The sequence below is a fragment of the Acanthopagrus latus genome, chromosome 21, assembly GCF_904848185.1.
Source record: "Acanthopagrus latus isolate v.2019 chromosome 21, fAcaLat1.1, whole genome shotgun sequence".
NCBI classification, from domain to species: Eukaryota; Metazoa; Chordata; class Actinopteri; order Spariformes; family Sparidae; genus Acanthopagrus; species Acanthopagrus latus.
Genome location: NC_051059.1, coordinates 3,417,868 through 3,437,545, shown reverse-complemented (window position 1 = coordinate 3,437,545; position 19,678 = coordinate 3,417,868). Strand labels below are relative to the sequence as shown.

The following is a 19,678-nucleotide window of genomic DNA, read 5'->3' as shown; positions in this document are numbered from 1 at the left end:
GAACCCAGAGCAGACAAATCAAACTCTGACTGTAGAGAGTCAGAGTTGGAGCTGCAGAGGAGGAGCAGGTGAGGCTGAGGTAAGGGCTGTTCAGTTGTTTGCAATCAGCAACCTCATGGCTAGAGGCCAGTAAATTCTACACACTGAAGGTATAAGTGTAGCCATGACTGATTTTCTCCTAGCAGTAAAAATGATCTGCACTATGTTGACAGTGTTGCGTGTACCCAGTCATCCTCAGTCCATCCTCCTTACTTAAAGTAAGATCAAAAATGCCAATTTTATGAAAGCATTGTTTGGAGTATTTAATTTTATTTTTATTTATTTTTATTACAAGACAATTAATACTCACTACTGGTAGATTGCTTAAAGCAGAAACAGACATCAACATGGCTACCACTAAATGCTTGATCTGTTTCTGTCACTCTCCCTATTCCCCTTCTTAGCCTCCTCCATCAGTGGATTTCCTTAGTCCTTCTGTTGTTTCCACAATTATTACAGTTTTTCCACCTTTACCTGTGGTTAGTAACCAGGAAAAACAATGCCTCTTCCTGTTTTGGTTGCTCAATGGTTCTTCCTCTTGCATCAGCATTCTGCAGCTTGTAGATTAAATGCTGGGAGTCTCACAATAGGGCTTTGTTTTTTTATTATTATCATAGTATTTAGTTTTTCAGATCAGTGTCATTTTTCGCATAGATACTGTAAAAGGTTTTCTTCTAAAGTCTGTAACCTGCAATGACACTTGAGAGAGAGAGAGAGAGAGAGAGAGAGACTTCACACAATTTCACACATTTCTTCTGTTTTTCAGGGGAAAAGTTTAATCCTTTTCATAGGGAACATGTTGAGTCCAGAGCTGAGAGATGGCTGTGACACATGAAGAACACCAGAGATCACAGCCCTGTTTGGGTCACATAGTGGACACACTGCAAAGAGGCTACTCAAAACAAGATATTTGAATGCAGGTTACTGACTGAGCTGGACTTCAATTCATTACTATCACAATGCATCATTAGTAGCTTACATGATTAAAGGGAAACCCCACTCAGTTTGGGAAACCAGATACAACATTACTGCTTCAAGACAGCCCAATAAATATGTGTCATGGGCCTTTTAGTAAACCTTTAAAAAACATGAAGCTATTTAACCATGAGAGGGCTTGTCCTGAATCAAAGTAACATGTAGGGACTCTTAAAGTGAGTGGGATTTCCTGGTGGCAGTGAAAAGTGGCAACATATTCTTTGTTCAACAAACAGTTATTATATATCTATTGGATGAAAACTTGGCATTGACCACAGTCTATATGGGAGATGTGTTAAAGAGCTAATGTCAACATTTTAGAATTGCATGAAATGGTCAGATTTCTATTGAGCATCAGCATGTGTGACTACAAAACCTGAATTTAACATGACTGTGCATGATCAGACAAACTGTGCTCCTGATGCTTGAACTCTCCCACTAGCAAAGAAACCTCGAGCCAACACAAATCTAGAATTGCCATATTATTGAACATGAACACCAATATTCAGGTGAGGACCTGCTTGCTCAAGAAAATGCAGTTAAAATAATGCATAACAGCCTTGTATGAGCCATCATTAGCACGCCTTTATGAAGCATGTCTCACACATGATGAACTGTGTGTGAGATAAATCAAGTAATCTGCCTGAAATGACCAATTCCCTGTTGGCCTACGCTGATTTTACATGTTTTCCCCATGTCTGGAAAGTTCAACACCCATATAAAATTTGATTTCAAAAGATAATCACAGTGCAATAAATTCTGAGGAGATTCATCAAAGACAATTTCAACATCTACCTAATCTGTGTCCATCCTCACTGCTGTTTCACACAGAGCTGAGATCAGTTATATGACCAGGGACCACTTGAAAAAAATGCAGTGACTTTTTACCATCCATATCAGTACCACATTAGAGCTGTCCTCCAGCAGGTGGTGCCATTACACTGCGCTGCATATGATGACAAACAGAAACAAATGTAGGCGCTCTGACACAGAACATGAAGGGCCTGTGTCTCAAAACTTCATGATTGTGTTCAAGAAAATATATATCAATCACCAACTACTACAGAGGGAAGTTTTCCTTTATGAGTGCATATACAGTTTTGATTTATATTAATGTGGTCCATTCTTCAAATGATGAACTGGGATACACAGAATGTACTGCATTTGTCATATTCTGCTGTCATGGAAACAGTTTTGATTTTGTTGCAGGACAGAGGTCTGAATTCCTAAAGCGTGTAACAGAAATCCAATTAGAGAAACTGGGTTAAATTCTGCTTTCTAAATGAGACAATGGCTCCATCTTATCAGGTACTCATTAACAAGCAAAAGATCCCCAGGTTTATACTCTGAGCTAAATTGGGCCTTGGTGCTGCCTAGTCCGTGATAAATCACCTGAAATACATCAGCATCTGAAATGAACAGCTGAAAAACTGCTTCACTTCTGACATAAAATATTTACAATGTTCAAATCAAATGTTTAATGTGACACTGTCATTTCTTCCATCATGGGACCTTTCCAGGCTGTGCCTCCAACAGCTGCATTAAGAACAAAAAACCAAACCAGATTTCTCTTGACTGACGTTGGTAAATTAACCTAGTTTACAGAACACATTCTGAGACTTATGTACTCAAATAATCGGTTTCCACAGTAGATCACAGGCTCCACTGTTCAGTGCCAAAACACTGACAAGTGTGATAGATTTTATGAACACACAGTTACCCACTTTTTGTGGGGGGAAAATTATGTAGAGAATGTGAGAATGTACATTTGAGTGCAACATCATGAATGCCTTTGAGGAGACAGAATGTCCTAAGATGTACACCATTATTTGTGCATTGACTTAATCATGTTGAAACTTTGTAGTTTAAGGCCTTTACTTTCTACTTCAAACATCTGTTTAAACATTGGGTTACATGTTAACATTGAGCTGTAATAACCTGCTCAAAATGTACTGCCTGTAATGTCCATTTGTTGTATTTTGCCTTTAGCTGCAGCAGAGGGCGCTGTAAAATCAGCTTGGCCTATCAAATTTATTCTGAGGAATTGTGTGTCATTTCAAATTTAATCGGTCTTGCTTTTGAAAAAACTGACAGCCATACTACAGAGATAAGACAGAGAGCAGAATTCACGGAGCACTTGTGAGTTGTCATTTGCAAGTAGTATAAACAGAAAATGCAGGATATGTCATTGGCAAATAACAAAATAATGTCAACAAATAATAATTATGTACATTAATGTGAAGTTATTTTGGAGCACACTGAGAACTTAAAGATAAAATTAGAGCCAAAAAATAAAACGGAGACACCACAGTTCCACTGTGGGGTTCAGCTGACTAACAGGCCATGTAGTGTATACTTTTAACCACACCACTGTGATATGAAGCAAAACCCTTTAAACACCAAAGGCAACACACAGCCACCGCAGCCTCCTGTAAAGAGCAGCAGCAGAGCTCCATTCAACAACAATAAGTCTAGAATTCAATTTTAAGTAGCAGAAATTTCCTCATACTCATCCACATCTAATGCTGCCCACCATCTCTGGTGAAATAATGTTACTGTGTATCCAGCCTAAACATACAGATTCCTTCAGAAGAGAACTGCCTGACACCTGCCTACTGTTGCTACACATGAGGAGAGAGACACAGCAGCTACAGCTGAGACGGATGCTCCAAAGCCTAAAGCAAAGCAGAAAAAGAAGGAGAGGTTTACCTCTGACGGTCAGAAAACAATGCTGCATCTCCATGAAATAACCAGTCTCACAAAATGAACACAAGGTTTGTTGCTCCGCTTGTTGCTTGCAATTGTGGGTGGTGGCCAGTAGACAAAGTTTGGGGGCTGTGTTTTGAAGGACTTCTTAAATCTCAGAAATGTAAGCTAATCTCCCCAAGTTGAGTTCCAGTCGTCACACACATCCAATCGAAATTCTCAAACTGAGAGGCTCGGAGGATGAAACCTTGGAGAGGTCATAGGAGGAGTGTCCTCTTCAAACTGGAAGCTTCATGGTTCATGGTGGACTCCTGTTCTCAGTGCATTTCATCAATGAAGACTACTAAGTTATTCCAAAGTTAAACTGCTCAGAGTGAGGTTGGGGATGAGCTAGAGTTTTAGGTTTGTTCCTCTTTTCGTCTCGTCTCCCCCTACATGTCTTCATCCTCGTGTGAATCAGAGCGTCTCTTTTGGAGGCACGAGAGTTGGTGAAAAGAGGCATCCATTGTATGTGTGTGTGAGGGGGGATTAATGTTACCATATGTGGGATTCACAGTGAGTCATTTTAATGACGCCCACCCCTCCACCTAGCCGGCGGTAGTTCATTCCTCCATACAACCTAGAAATAGTGAGTGAGAGTCAGATTATGAGGAAGGAAACACTCAAATGTTCTTTTGTGCAGTAGAAATAATGTGATTCAGTGTTCTGGTACAACAACTCAAATCTGTACATCTCTTTCTAAAAACAGTGCCTTTGTTGTTTTGCATGACCAAAGATCTTAGTGTGAACTGTGAGTTTATAAAGAAAGTACTTCTTCTGAAACAAGTGTTGCTAGTGAAGTTATCAGAGAAATGTGGCCATGGATGTTGCTGCTGAATGCTTGGCGCACTGCATATAAAATAACTGGATGCACTTTAAATGTATTACTGTAGGGACAGAAATCTCAAGAGATTCATATCCCTTAATGCTTTCAGACATGTTAGTCATAACCACAGATTTTCTCTGCTGCCAATTTGGATAAAGTGATTACACAGTACAAGTTAAATCTGTTTGAAGTTCAATAAGTTTAACTGGCTGTTTCCAATATTTGTAGGTAGAAAGGTATAACTCATGCAACAGGTAATGATCATACAAAGTACAGAAATAGTACGTTTCCTTATGTCTCATTAACTTTATTATTATTTAAATCTTAATTTTAAATTTGTTTCACAACTGTACTTAGTAACTGTATTTTGAGACATCATCTTTACCTCCATGTGTTGGCATCCGGGTCATAGACTTCTATAGTTTTGAGATATGTCGTGCCATCAAAGCCTCCAACTGCCATCAGTTGACCATTCACCACAGCCAAGCCCACCTACAGACAGACACAAGTATATCTAAGTCATGTACACAGATTAATGCCCAGTGCCAATTCCCCCGCTTGGCCCTACCACTCGTTCAATATTGTTCTTGTTGAGACAGAGGGGTGGGGCAAAGGGTTACTCCAGAATTCTACTGGTTGCATGTTTTCCTCTGTGCTCCCTTGTGAGTCAACACCTACCGCCTGTGTTTTTAGTGTAGTACGGAGCAGTACTGCTGGACAGCAGGAGTGGCGGGACCAAAGAGTTCCCACATCCCTTACAGAATTACGTGCAACTGCAATTATACACGTATGTGTTATAAAAAACAACACAAACAGACAAAAGGTAAGTGTTCCAAACCAAAGAATTCAAAGAAGGATGGACTTGCTTGGATAAAACTGCACCAGAGTGTTTTATCTTGAAATTTAACTGGATGTTTTAATGTTGTTTCAGTGTGTGAGTTCCTGTCTCTGCTGCACTGCAGCATCTCCTCCATTGCAGAGCCAGTGGAGGTACACGGCTAAACTAGAGTGAGACCAAATCAGCTCCGTTGCTGAGGCAGATCAGGCATTTTGAGATATTTCAACGTTCAATTCCCCAAATTTGAACTGATGTCCAGCAGCAAAACTGCTACAGCTGGAACCAGTGGAGTGGAGACTGGCCAGGTTGGAGCACGGGTTGCTTATATTAGCCTATAAAGTACTGCTAACATTAGCAGCCAGTAATAAAGCAGTGTCCTTTTATTAGATGACTTGGCTGATAGCATAAATTTGTAGATGAATTACAAGTGTTTGCAACCACGCTTTCTTTTCTCCATCCGATAATCCCAAGAGAAACCACTGCAGTGGAAACACCGTCAACATCAACTGATGTAAGAGGGTAGAATATTTGTCCCATTTCAACCACTACACCGCTTGTGACTGAGTTCTGAGGAACATGGGCAGGGGCAGACACACACACACACACACACACACACCCCGCTCCGTCTGGATGTCATGGCCACAACAGGGGACCACTGGTTTGTCCTGGGGTTGTATCGCTCTGCACTGCTCAGCTCTGTAGTGTCGTCTCTTCCTCCGACAGAGTAAATCATGTCCTGGTAGACCGCACAGCCCAGGTGCTTCCTCCTGGTGCCCATGGGAGACACTGTGTGCCAGCGGTTCTCTTGAGGGTTGTAGCGCTCCACTGTAAAGGACAGAAAAAAAATGACTGAGCATTTTCACAATTAACTGTTTTTTGGATACACAGCTGAGACAGAACTATGGTTACTTTTACTTTCTATTGACTACTGGTGTAATGGAACATAGCTGATCCACAATCCTTATGGTGAATTTAGGATTGTACTTTACCACATGACTGAGAACAATACCTGTATTCAATGGAGACGTCCCATCAGACCCTCCTACAGCATACAGGAACCCCCCCAGCACAGCCACAGCTACACCCAGTCGTCTGGTGCTCATTGAGGCCACACGAGTCCATTTGTTCTCCTTAGGATCATACCTAAAGTAAAGGAAGGAGAGGGTGTGCTAGTGCTAGTGCTAGACATAATATACTGAACTAGCTAAAGGCTGAAGGTTTAAAATTGCCAGTTTAATTTCAGATCTAAAACAACAAACATAACAATATGAAGTGGCTTTGACAGATACCTTTCTACAATGTTGAGACAGGAAACCCCATCCTGCCCCCCTACAGCATACAGATATCCACCGAGGACAGCCACTCCCACACTGGTACGACAAGTGCTAGTGGGGGCCACATCACTGCTCCACTGATTGGTCTTTGGATCATATCTGGACAGGAGAGAGGGAAAAACGATCATCCATAATTGTATTTCCAGATCTTTTCATGTAAAAGGCGAGGGAATGAACCATAAAAAAGTAGAGGAAAATGTCCAGACGGAGCTTGACCAATCACCTCTCTACAGAATTGAGGTACGATGAGCCGTCATGACCTCCCACTGCATACAACAAGTCATCCAGAACACTGACACCGACTCCACATCGCCGTTTACTCATTGATGCAACCATCCGCCACTCGTTGGTCTGGGGGTCATATCGCTCCACACTGGAGATAGCGTCACCGCTGCACCAGCCACCGACTATAGATGCAGGAGATTTAAGAAGAAATAAGGACAATGACACAGATGAGGTCAGTAATATACACTTTAACATCTACACACATACACACTTTTGCAAAAGTTTTATTCTATTGCCTAAAGGTACTGACCGGCAAAGAGCACCTCTCCACACCGAATAGGTTTCCTTGGTCGAGTTCTAGGGCCCTGCATTAGCGGCCTCTCCTGCGGCAGCAGCAGATAATTCTTCGCTTCATCAACCAGGTCTCTGAAACAGTATACGATATTTAGTTTTGCCTATAATGAATAATAAATGTTGCTCCTGTCAGTATTTGCCATTCAAAAACTAGAAATCCTCCTGGATCGAGATCAGCACCAACAGCATTTTCCCACCAGAATCATTGGTGTCGATGAACAAACAGCACCCACCTGCACTCCTCGTCACTCTTAATGAGAGGGTCTGACCCAACGGTGCCCACCAGGAACTTGGGGCTGAGTAGTGGCAGACGGACGTGCTGCAGGACCTACAGAACACATGAAACTCACAACAATCCCAAAGAATTCTTCTGCTACAACGGCAGTCACATATGTTTAATATGACTGGATCGTCCAACAGGAGCAGAAAAGGCAACAGAAGCAGAAATTGCTGTGGTATGTTCAGCCTCAAACCTGCGGTAGTTGTGGTCTACGTTCCTGGATGCTGTACTTCACCCAGGCCATCACAGCGTTGAAAACCTGCTCCTCGCTCCGCACATTGAGCTCATCACTGGAAATGATGTCTATCAGCTGGTTGGCAGGCAGTAGCATAAACTCTTCACTTTCCATTACCTGAGAGAGTGAACAGTGAGTGAGTGACCTGGGTTCAGCGAGCCTTAGCAACCCACATGAAGGCCGGTTGAGTCAACAAGTGGCCCTAATGACTCTGTAAGGACACTCCCACACAGAGTTTAAAAGTCTGCCAACTCCACTCCAGTTAGTAAGAACTGAGTAAGCCTCTTGGATGAGGGGTGAAATGGCAAACAGCACTTAAATTCTCCTCAATCCACTAAATCTATTGATTTTCAAAACCACTCCAAGTATAACTGATGACCTATATGACCTGAAAAAAATCTTCTATAAAACCCATGTGTTGTTAAGTAAAAGTCAGACATCTTGACATGGAGTAGCAAGAAAAGCAGAGGTGTAATTAATAACATTAATAATACAGAATCAGAATCAACCAGCAATACTTTATTACTCCCCGTGGGGGGAATTGAGTAGAAAATTGAGCAGGAGCACACGTAACAGGCAGCAGGTACCTAGACACATGCATACTTGAACTCAGCATACTGGCTACATCCTATTTTGATTGGCCAGTTCCCAGGCTTGAGCATGACGCACCATGACTCACTGGCAGGACTGACTGGAACCCTCAAACAGAACCCATTGTAATGTTAAAAGTTCTACCCATTCTGTGTAGAGTGTTAGAATGTCTGTCTGGAAAAAAAGGCTATCACAAGGTCAAATATCAAAGTGATGTGTATGGGTATTTGTACTGCGCATGCCTTTACAGAAATTAAACTATAGTTATTTTATTGCAGTGTAGTTTCAGACCTCTCTACCAAGCCTGTATGAATAGGAACATTCAGGCCACCACTGCTGCATCTGTAACTGAGTTACAATTCAAATCAATCAGTGTTCATATTCACCCAACACCAATATACAACATCTGAACAATAAACTGAAGCACCAGTCTGAAAGGTCTAATCAGACAATATGAGTAAAAAAAACCCTGTGTGGACACAACATAGCTGAGGAGGTCGTATTAAGCTACATTGATTATGTCACCATTTTACTAAATGTCTGCCCAGTCACAAAATCTGTCGTGTATCAGTGATGTCATAAAAATCTCAATTACTAACCGAGGCAGCAAACACAAGAGTCAGATGCAGGACAAGGAGCACAATAGACACAAAGGCACACAACCTGACAAAGAAACCAAGTGAGCAGTGCGCATGTGATAATGGTTCCTGCTGATAACATTATGTAGCATGTAAACACAGACCTGCGCTTGGCTCCACACACTTTCCATAAGAAGCAGTTAGTTGTTAACATGCACAGGATCCATGTTATTGCTAATTTTTATGCAATAACCAAATTCCAGAGTTTTCAACTAGGTTTTTATAGACACGTGTGCACAACAAAGACTAAAGACACAGTTTGCCAAGCTTAAAAATGTATTAAGTTTAAAAAAACAGATGTGCGAGTGGTAAAGAATAACTACTCTTGTTACTGAGCATTTCCCTGCACCTTCAGTCCAAGTGTACCTGCATCGTTTTTGTAAAATACTGAATATATGATTTCTTACCTCTTGAAAATTGTGTTGGGTAAACTTGTCTGCAATGCGGAGCAGCTCGCGACAGGAGTGTGTGTCTGCGAAGGCCCTGATGCCCAGACAGTTGGACGGATCCAGCTGTCTCTTGAGGAACTCACAGCAGGCCTCCTGGATCTCTGCCAGCTGGAGAAGGCAGGCAGCAGGGAGCAGCGTCTGCACGTTTCCCTCCTCTACAGTCACCTAGGAGCAGGGAGGAGAGGATACCATATAGTCATGAAGCTGAGAGTGTTGAAGCCCCTGAACCAGAGTTTCTTTCATTTCAACTGTGGTTCTCTCATCTTTTCAGTCTCCTCAGGCCTTGATGGGGGTGGTACCATCCCCGGGAAGACTTAGGAGAGTATAGGGTGACACTGGAAGCAATACTTTTGAAAACGGGGAATACTTGGGGAGGGGGGGCATTTTGCAAATAAAGAAGAGGCGAACATTGCATCTACCCCTCAGATTTTCAAAGTATTTCTTCAATGTTTTTATTGCTTTTACATAACCCTAACCCTAAAGCATGGCTAAATGAGACTACCCATGTTGTCATGGACATCAAATGTCATCATGCCCAACAGGGAGACACTCAATTTACAAGAAAACGTGTATAGTAGTTGTGTAGAGTGGTGGTCATGTTTAAATCATGCACCTGCAGTGTCATCTGTTTATAGCCTAACAACAGCTTTTAACTTCTAGTGATTAGGTTTAACCTTTGAAATCACAAAAGTGGTGTTCATCTGTAAAGATCTATCTTGCTGAACAAAACATGCAAGTCTCCTAAACTTGTGTGTGTCACAGAGCTTACTTTCAGCGATATACCGAAATCCAATGGAAACATCCCATAACTTTTTTTAATGAAGGAACCGAAGGATGCCAATTTCCGGGTTAGCCTACAAAAATATGCGACATTATTGCGACACCACTTTATTTTACACAAATTAATCATCAACAATCAAGAAAGACCATAAGGATATATTTCATGTGATGGGGGGCATGTGATGGGGAGTCAGTGTATCCCATAATGAGACACAAAACGAATGCTATGAAAGAGAACTACTCTAAGTAGCATGAGTGAGTTTCTCACCAGACCACCCTCCTTGCTGGTGTGAAGCTAGGAGGAGGTGGGCTAAAAAAAATTGAGTGATAAATGACAGCATGTCTGCCCTTTGAGTATGGAAGGGCATCCTAATAACTACTTTGCTGCCATAAACATAAATCATTTAGACCACTTTATGCCACTAATCTCATCTCTTAAAAATGCAATTATACCCTTTCCAAGAGCAATTAACCTTGAGAATATTCAGACATTGGCTTTGGAAAGGGAAACAAATATTAAAATATCCTAAATAAATAAAACCCAAGTAAAATAAAACCACACAACCAACACAATAACTGAAATGGACTCTGCTAAGAAAAACTGCATGTTAGAACAACAGGCATTTGAGATCAGTAAAAGTAAATGTGGTCATGTTTATAGATCAAAAAAGTGAATAGATATGAACATTAAGTCGATAATGTAATTGTCATTTCATTCCTGAATGTGGTTATGCATTCTCAGCAACACACACCAATCCCTAAAGCCAATAATCACTGAAAAACTGTTTCCTGCTCCTGTGTTACCTGTGAGGTGTAGGCAAAGTCAATGAGTAGCTCCATGGCTCGCTCATCGATGTCACGGATAACCACTTCAGTCTGTCTGCTCTCTGCCAGCTCTCCAGTGAACATTGCCCTGAAGAGAACATGGAAATCAAGAGCTGTTACTCAAAGACCTTCACCTTTATTATGTTTATTCATTAGTCAGTGGATTTGTATCCTTTAGATGTGAGCTGAATACATTTGTGTCTTTGTACCTGAAGTAGGGGCTGCATGCAGACAGGATCACACGGTGAGCATAGATCTTCTTGGCACCAACCACCAAGACCACATCACAGAGCTCACGGTGTTTTCTCAACAGGTTGATCACTTCCAGGGTCTGCCGTGGGTGTTTGTCCGAAACATAGGGCATGCGTGCAGGCTGGGGGACCCCTTCAGGGAGCTTGTTGGGGTCCCCCAGAGTACAGCGGCTGGTGATGTCCATTCCAGTGGCGTCTTGGCGTGCGCTGGTGGCCCTAAAGGTCAATCAAGTAGTTTAGACATGTTTAGGTTGGTTGTTCTAGGTGTTGTATCGTTGGCAACTAGACATGTTTCAGTTTCTTGAAAACATTTCACCTCTCAATGAAGAGGCTTGTGTTCTGACTAACTGGCAGGGAATTGCAGTGCTTTTTAACTCTGTGTGGTTGTGTCTTCAAGCAATTGCCTATGATACAGCACCTAGAACATGTTTGGGTTCTTGTAAATACAATACATTTGTTGCAGTTTACCTATGAATTAAAAGCCCCCTCATCATCACAAACACCTGATCTACTGTCGAAGTCTGTGGGTAACAGCTGAACCAAATATAGTTGGGTCATGGGCCACTCAATAGCCAGTGTAAACTTATCAGCATTGCCCTACATGTTCGTAGCTGTAGCTGTGGGCCCAGAACCATTTTGGTTCTGGGACAGGGCTTCACTTTAGATCATGTTCTCAGCACCAACCAAAAACCCCTGTCATCTGCACACATGACACAAAACACATGGCCAAATCACCATGAGTGGGACAAATATTGTTCACTTGAAAACTGTTATCTGGAAATGGCTACCCATAATGCGTACAGCTATAACCAACACATTTACACAAACTATAATCATGTTATAAACATGTAGGGGTCTTTCCTTTAATTTTTTTTAAGTGAATATTTGCTCTTTGCTTGTTAAAGTTTGTTAATACTTCAACTATTAACACATATCTTTATTGTTTACATTTCTGTGCGAAGTACTTGAATAAATCTTAATTCAGTGGCCAAATAATTAGAGACCACTATACAGTATAATGTAATCATGTACAGCAGACCTTCCATAGATCAACATTTGCATCTAACAGGTTGTAAGGCAACTCTGTGGTGATATTAAAGATGCACTCCACTTGTTTTACACAAGAGAATCAGTTTACTTATCTCAATGAGAACTATTCAGCCTGCGATAAATGTTGTACAATGTGTTCAGCAGCTATGGAGAGAGCTTTTTGAAATACAAAAAAAAATAACCAAGAGGGTTATCTTGACTTGGGTTTGACACTTGTAGGTGCAGGGTTTTAAGTGTGTACTTACCAGGCAGAGTATCGACTGAAAGATGTTATCTATTTACATGATACAAATTGTAAGATCTAACCAGGTTTAATTCATACTACTGCATAAAAAAAAGAAATCAGATAAAGTCAGCCTCTGCTGATTTCAACTCTGACCATTCATTGTAATTCATTTCTACTGAGTCCTCTATTTATGTGAAAGTGCAACACTAATTTTTTCACAACTTAACAAAAAATATACTTGTCTATTTTAGAAGAGTATATTTCTTGTGTTAGAACAATGTATTTACATTACGGCAGCCCCTAAAAGTCAGCTTGCATGTGGTCAGTGAATCACTGCTCATTTTTTCCAGCTCTGTCTTTGTTCACAGAGCAATGCAGGAGCAAAACAGAGCAGGATTTAAACTTTGTAAACTGTGTCTTGCCCTAAAATCCCTGAACCACAATACTACGGTAACTATAATGGAAGGAAGAGGAGAGGAGAAATTGAAACAAGGAACAGTGTGACTGTCTGCTGGCTGCTCTGACGTTCTCACCTTGGTGCTGACTGGCTGTAAATTAATTTTAAACCAGATGCTGGTAGAATCTTGTCTCCTGCTGCTCAGGGAGACTGAGTGTTCAAAGGACAAAGTGTGTGGAGGGGCTGCATTTTTGTTTTTCAAGAAAAAAAGGCAGGTGTTTACATATTAATTTCACAGTATGGAGCCTGCTTGGCCCAGCTAACTACAAGTCAAGGAAAAGTTAAATATACAAGCTGAAGGGAGTACCATTTATTCTATACAAAACAGTCTGTGTGAGGTCTAAAATGATTAGCGTTTGATCAAGAGCAGCGATTTGACAAGCTTATGTGGTGACATAACAGAATGGGTGACACTGAGTCATCAGGGTTCACACAAGTTCTCTAAATAGGATCCATTGCCAAAGCATATTTATTACTTTAGTGGAGAGTTCGTTTCCCTTATTTATTCTACAATAGTGGTGAAAACACTCAGCAACATGGACATTCAACATTCACCTTGGGTATCAAGATACGATTAAAACTATTCATGTCTAACAGTCTAGAAAGAGTTTGGCAGAATAAAAAGTCTGTGGGTATTATTTTCAAAGGATCATCTCACTTTGATACCACACCTACCTGCGCATTGGCTTTGCGTCCATGCACTGGAAAAACAATGTTTGGTCCCACACCTTGAGGTTAACCTACAAAGACAGCAAAACAAATCAAACTCGTTTGTTAATGTCGTCTCAACAAAAATGTAACAGGACTTCTGAATGGAAAAGTCCCACTCCAATGGTTGACATTCAAACTCAAACTGAGCATGGGCTGTGGTTACTAGTCAGACATAATACAGACTGACATTTCAGCTCGACTAACATGGTTTGCATGCATAGAAAAAACATAGATATCAGCATGGATACAAATAGAATGGATATTCGCAGTGATGGTGATAGCTGTCACTCAAACATAAGGACTTCTTGTGTAGCAGGGAGCTACAGAGTATAATCATGGTCAAACTGTAACCTGTGCTGTACATTTCCTGCCACTAGACAACTGCACTGCTTAACTTTTTGTCTGCTCCGGTGGCTTACAGCTGTCTGTTGACAGAAGAGTCCCATAGTCTTCTGCAGTCCATTCAATAGTAGCATCAGCTTACTTTAAGTACATCAGCAGACTTTAAAGCTAATTAAAGCTACCAATTCAGTTTGGCCTTAGTTTTTTCATTGTGGACATTATTCAAAGTTTTCACAGCCAGCAATCTGCATTTGGCTTCAGCTGGTCAACAGGGAGCATTCACAACCGCAAGTTCTTCAGAACTTGCCTTCTCTAGTTTGTTAATAAAGTTTACACAAAATTGAGTAACTTTTAAAAATTATAAAATATTGTAAGGCAAACACAAACTTGGATGGGAATTCAAAACCAAACCAGATGCAACTGTTGACAGGAACACTGCTTTGCTTAATTTATCCAGCAAGGAATCGTGCCATCGGAGTCCTTCAAACCTGAAATATCACTTCCTTTGTTTTAGCCAAGTTCAGAATGTCCATTTATTCATTGATTCACTCATCTACCAATTTACATATTTTTAAATACTTGCAACAAATACTGGCATGTGCGATTCATTTCAATTAATTAATCACAAAGCTTACTATTAATGTGATTAATTTATTTAGTCACTTGACATCCCTTGTTGTTTTACATTTCTTTTTTGGGACAAATTATATCCTCAGGTTAATGCCAAAAAGGCTACGACCTCCTCTGTGAGGGCACATACACACTGTCTTTTCACCTTCCTAATTTGGTCTGCAGCCATTTCTCGAATCCAGACTGACATCAGATTGATCGCTTACTTACGCTGAGGCACCAGTTTATAAAGACACACACGCACAATAACTTTGCACACCTGTTGCATTGCAATCAATTAGTTTATGATGTACAGCTTTTATTGAAATTGACAGAGGTGTTTAATCAACTCTGTGGTCATTTGGAGAAGTTTAATATAATAAATGTAATGCCATACAACACTACCACGAACAGCCATAAACATCATCATACAACTCAGTACACTTCTCTGACACAGTATTCACAACATCAATTCACACTACAAGCTCCACTGAGCTAGTATTTATTGCAACTGGGGGTGTAACAGTATGCGTATTCCTCCTGAACTGTTTGCTACAGGTCAGAATGCTCAGTCAAACAGTTCCATCAAAATAGTGCTCAGTGATCAATCAGCCACAACATCAAGACCACCTGCTTTGTGTTAGCTTCCCCTTGTGACACCAAGGCTCGCTGTCACATTCCTTTAGTCATTCCTGAGCTGTCAAGTAGTATCCACATAATGCCAGTACCCAAGGTTGCCCAGGAGAACAATGAATTGCAAAGATGATCAATGTTAATCACTTCACCTGTCGTGTCTAATTCTACAGTGCAAACTTTACCAGGAATGTTTTGACATTGCTTTATTCTATTGTCAGCTGAAGCATGCCAGACAGTTTAGTCTGATTAATTGAGTGCTGGCTGCCATCCAAAACGCAAACACAAATAAGAGACCAGAGTTCAAATGAAGTCGAATGTGTCTATGGAATCACTGCATATATGTTGAGTGATTTAAGACAACATCCCCCACATTGTTCCAGCCACTGCTTACTGCAGATTCAGACACTGACAAAGCAATATCTAACGCTATGTGTGTTCATTGCTGTGGATGTGAGACTATACTCCCAGAGAACACAGGTTATAACAGCACAAAAAGCAAGGACACTTGTTTATAGATGACTTCTTTGTTGTAAAAATGCTTCATGGCAACATATCTCACACCACTGGAAAGCCTGTTTATTTTCCTTTTAAATGTTGCCACATTTGTAAGGAGCATGCATTTGTGGGATGAGCAGCAGAGCTGAGTATGTGGGTTGAACACATGGAAGATTTGCCAAATCTTCTCTGCTGATCAGATTATTCTGCCATTGACTCTTGATTGGTGTTGTTTGGTTGTTTGGATGATTGAAGTCTGAAGAAACCAGACATATTGGCAATTTAACAATTCATTCATTTAACAAACAGGAGCCACAGTAGCGTGTGGAAGAACGATACACAGCCACTACAGCCTGGCACCTCCTCCTCATGCTGGTCACCAGCTCAGTCACACACTGCTGTGGGATGGAATCCCATTCTTCAACCAGCATTTGACACATGTCAGCCAATGTGGTTGTGTTGGTTAATTTGGCATGAACAGCAGATCCAAGCTCATCCCACAAGTGTTAAATGGGGTTGAGGTTAGGACTGCTGGCAGGCCATTCCATCCTCTCTACTCCCAAATTCTGAGGTATTCTCTGTCCCGCTCTGTTGGGGCAAGTGTTGCAGGGTTCTCCTCAGACTGTGGAATAACGGCGCTGTGCCGCTATACTGCTAGCTCAGCACCACTATACTCATTTTCAATGTTAGCTGCTTTATAGCGGGTGTTTGTGGGCTGCCGCAGTCTTCTCGTAGTGAACAACAAGTGTTTGTTTCTCTGTGGAAACCCCGATTGTCAGGTCCTGGGGGTACCAGAAGCTCAAACCAAGAGTCAATACCAACAGCAGAATACGCTGTTTGGCATTGGCAGAGAAGATTTGGTAAATTTTTCATGGACTCAACCCACATCCTCAGCTCAACCCACAAATGCATGTTCCTTACAAATGTGGCACCATTTAAAAAGGGAAATAAACACGCTTTCCAACGATATAAGATTCATTGCCAAGAAGCATTGTTACAACAAAGAAATAATTAACCAAACACAAACTTCCTTACTTGTTGTGCTATGTTTAGATGGTCAAAGTGCTTGAGCCACATTGCAGTGTGCATGTTAGTCTGTTGTGTATGCCCCGTATAAATGTGCACAAGTTGCAGTTGTTCTCAGCAAGTAAGTTACAATGGTCGGTTACTTTGGTGTTACACCTGTGTTATTTATATTTTCACACTGACAATTAGACAATATTTAAATGCCTCAACTGTTACAGCAAGAATTACGTCGCTTTTTTCTGTTCACACTTTTCAAAATAACTGATGAAAAGGTTATTTTCTAGTGTGTGTACTGCTACACCCCTCATTGCAAAGTGTTTGTATTGAGCTGCAATAGTCTTTACTGATTCAATGATGGCACAGGCAATTTAGTGAGTTTCTTAATTACACTCACAAGCTGAATTTGCTGTGATTAGTTATGTTGTGTTTTATACTTCTGTAGCTGTCATACTGAGGTATCCAGCGAGGTTAGCTCCACTGTGGGTGAGTGAATGTGTTCATTAGACTCATTTTTCCTGTTTAACGACAACCACCTTAACCCCTTCACTTGCTGTTTAAGTAATAACAACCTAACAGTGTAGCCTGTTGGGTGGCTTCAGCTGTCACACAAGCCACAGCCACAGCTTTCAGATAACATTACATTAGCAATAATGTCAGTCATATCAGTTCATATAACTCAATGCACGGTCGCCTCATGTGAGTTATTTGTTCCCAACTATATTCTTCACATAACTAACAAGTAGTTAAAGACTTTAAAGACAGTTTGTTGTTGGCAGTTTTCAGCTGATGATCCGGATGCGAAGTCAACTCACATTAGCTAGCTAGTTAGCTAATCAGAATTTCCAATAGTGTGCTAAGAATTAGGTTTCAGTGAGGTTGATCAGTGTTTGGGGCGAAAACAAAAAAGCCAGCTAGAAAAAATGTGTTTTTCCCGGACAACATTTAATTGCGCAGAACTACAAAAATCAATGAGCTAGCTAACGACTTGGATCATTTCCCGAGGATGTTTGGAAACGCTATGTGCTACTGCTAGCACCTGGGAGCAGAATCCACAGGCGATCCATAGGACAGTAACTTAACAAACGTGGTGCAACTGAGTTAATTGGTACCACCAAAGGAAATGTAATGAAAATGAAGACATTCCCTTGCTAGCCAATATGTAGGACATCTGTGGCCGCTTGAGAGTCTGTCTCAGTATTAGGTCAGAATCTACGGAAAGGATGTTATTAACTCGAATGCTAACGATTACTAAAGTTGCAGACAACGCTTCCGAAACTGCATTCGTTGACATTGTTAGCACTGACAAACATCCGATAAAAAAGAAGAGAAGTTTAGGACAGCATTTACCTTATATTTCCATCCCAGCAACGCGGACAACTTGCCTTGGTTGTTAATGTTTACAATTTTTTGCCGACGGTGAAACGCTCCTGCTTCTCTTCCTTGGTGTTGTTATGCGCATGCCAACTACTAAGCGCCACTTCCGGACACTGTGTTTTCAAAATAAAGTATAAGATTACGTCATTGTGTTGCATTTTAGCAGGTCGGCAACATTATACATTTTGCACAGAGCCACAATTTATGAAATACTTAATTAAGTTATTAAAACAAAGGAAATTTGCACAATTTACTGCAACACCAAGAATGCAATCATGTTTGCTACCACATAAAATCAGCACCTCCTTCCCACCAGAGAGCGCTGCAGGCTGTGTGCAAGTATTCCAAGGTGTTTATTACCTTGCCTTTGGGAAACATAACACTGTCTTGGAGAATAATGTTTTACAAAAGATTTTAAGGTGAATTGCAGTACAGACGTGATGCATATGACACAGTCACACACAGACTAGTTCGAAATGACCACTGAGCTTCGAAAAGATGATGTTCAGTTTAGGACTACTGTAACATTATATGGTGTTGGTGTTAATGTGTCCCTCCATGGAAACCGCTTCTGCCAGTGTGCCAAATCAGATTCAGTATACTTGTGAGTCGGAGTCACTGTTCTGTAACTATTTTGGTGATGTTAACTTTGTTTTTTAAAGAAGTTTTGTCCATGACTAAACTACTCTGTAGTTTCATTTTAGACAGCTTGACTTTCATTGACCTACCTGCTGTATGTGATCCTTAAGATCTCTATCGGAGATTCTCGAACCAAGGGTGTCTTGACTGTTTATTCAATAAAGAAGAAGACTGACTTCATTATCTTGAAGTTTATGTCTATCTCAGGTGAGTAATTACTCAAATAGATATTCAATCAGTGAACAAAGTTGTAAACAATAGAATGGAATAGTAACTTGAGGTTTGTTTTTGTAAGTTGTTGGGAATTTCTTCTGCTTCTCACTAAAGTTACTCTATGTGAACCAAACACCTCAAACTTGGATTCATCTATTCATAACACCTTTTTTTCCCAGTCACCTTCTGTAACAATATGTTATTTTGCCCATCTTTGTTCTTTATACACCATTGCTACTCTGAAGACCAGCTTCCGGGGGTCCATTTCACAAAGCAGGTTTAGTGAAAACTCTGAGTCTGTTAACCCTGAAATGAGGGAAACTCTAAGTTCTCTGTTTCACAGAGAGAGGTAACTTAAGCGCTCGATCAGTTACCATGGTAACATACTCCCAACCTGGTCGGGACCAGGTTTTCTCAACAAACCTCAAGTTTCTCTCTGTCTCCTCCCTCTTTCAGCCACACACGGTATTTGATTTCCTCATTCATTCAGTCAGCAGGTGAGTTTTGGCATAGTA

General features: G+C 40.9%; 1 protein-coding gene across 2 annotated transcripts; it reads right to left on the bottom strand.

The window, feature by feature from the left end:
• Positions 1-795: 795 nt before the first annotated feature.
• On the bottom strand, positions 796-18,421 carry klhl20 (kelch-like family member 20). 2 transcript variants are annotated; one of them, XM_037084187.1, is made up of 14 exons: positions 18,285-18,421; positions 13,794-13,858; positions 11,344-11,601; positions 11,114-11,222; positions 9,488-9,694; positions 7,810-7,968; positions 7,570-7,664; positions 7,293-7,408; positions 6,981-7,164; positions 6,713-6,856; positions 6,433-6,566; positions 6,040-6,248; positions 4,971-5,077; positions 796-4,339 (listed from the first exon to the last, which is right to left on the bottom strand). In XM_037084187.1, the coding sequence occupies exons 2-14, from the start codon at positions 13,814-13,816 to the stop codon at positions 4,255-4,257; spliced, it is 1,830 nt and encodes a 609-aa protein (XP_036940082.1). In that variant the 5' UTR covers positions 13,817-13,858; positions 18,285-18,421; the 3' UTR covers positions 796-4,254. The 2 variants fall into 2 exon arrangements, with proteins under 2 accessions (XP_036940082.1, XP_036940084.1); XM_037084189.1 differs by lacking the exon at positions 18,285-18,421 and having other exon boundaries at positions 11,344-11,511; positions 11,561-11,601.
• Between the last annotated feature and the right edge of the window lie 1,257 nt (positions 18,422-19,678).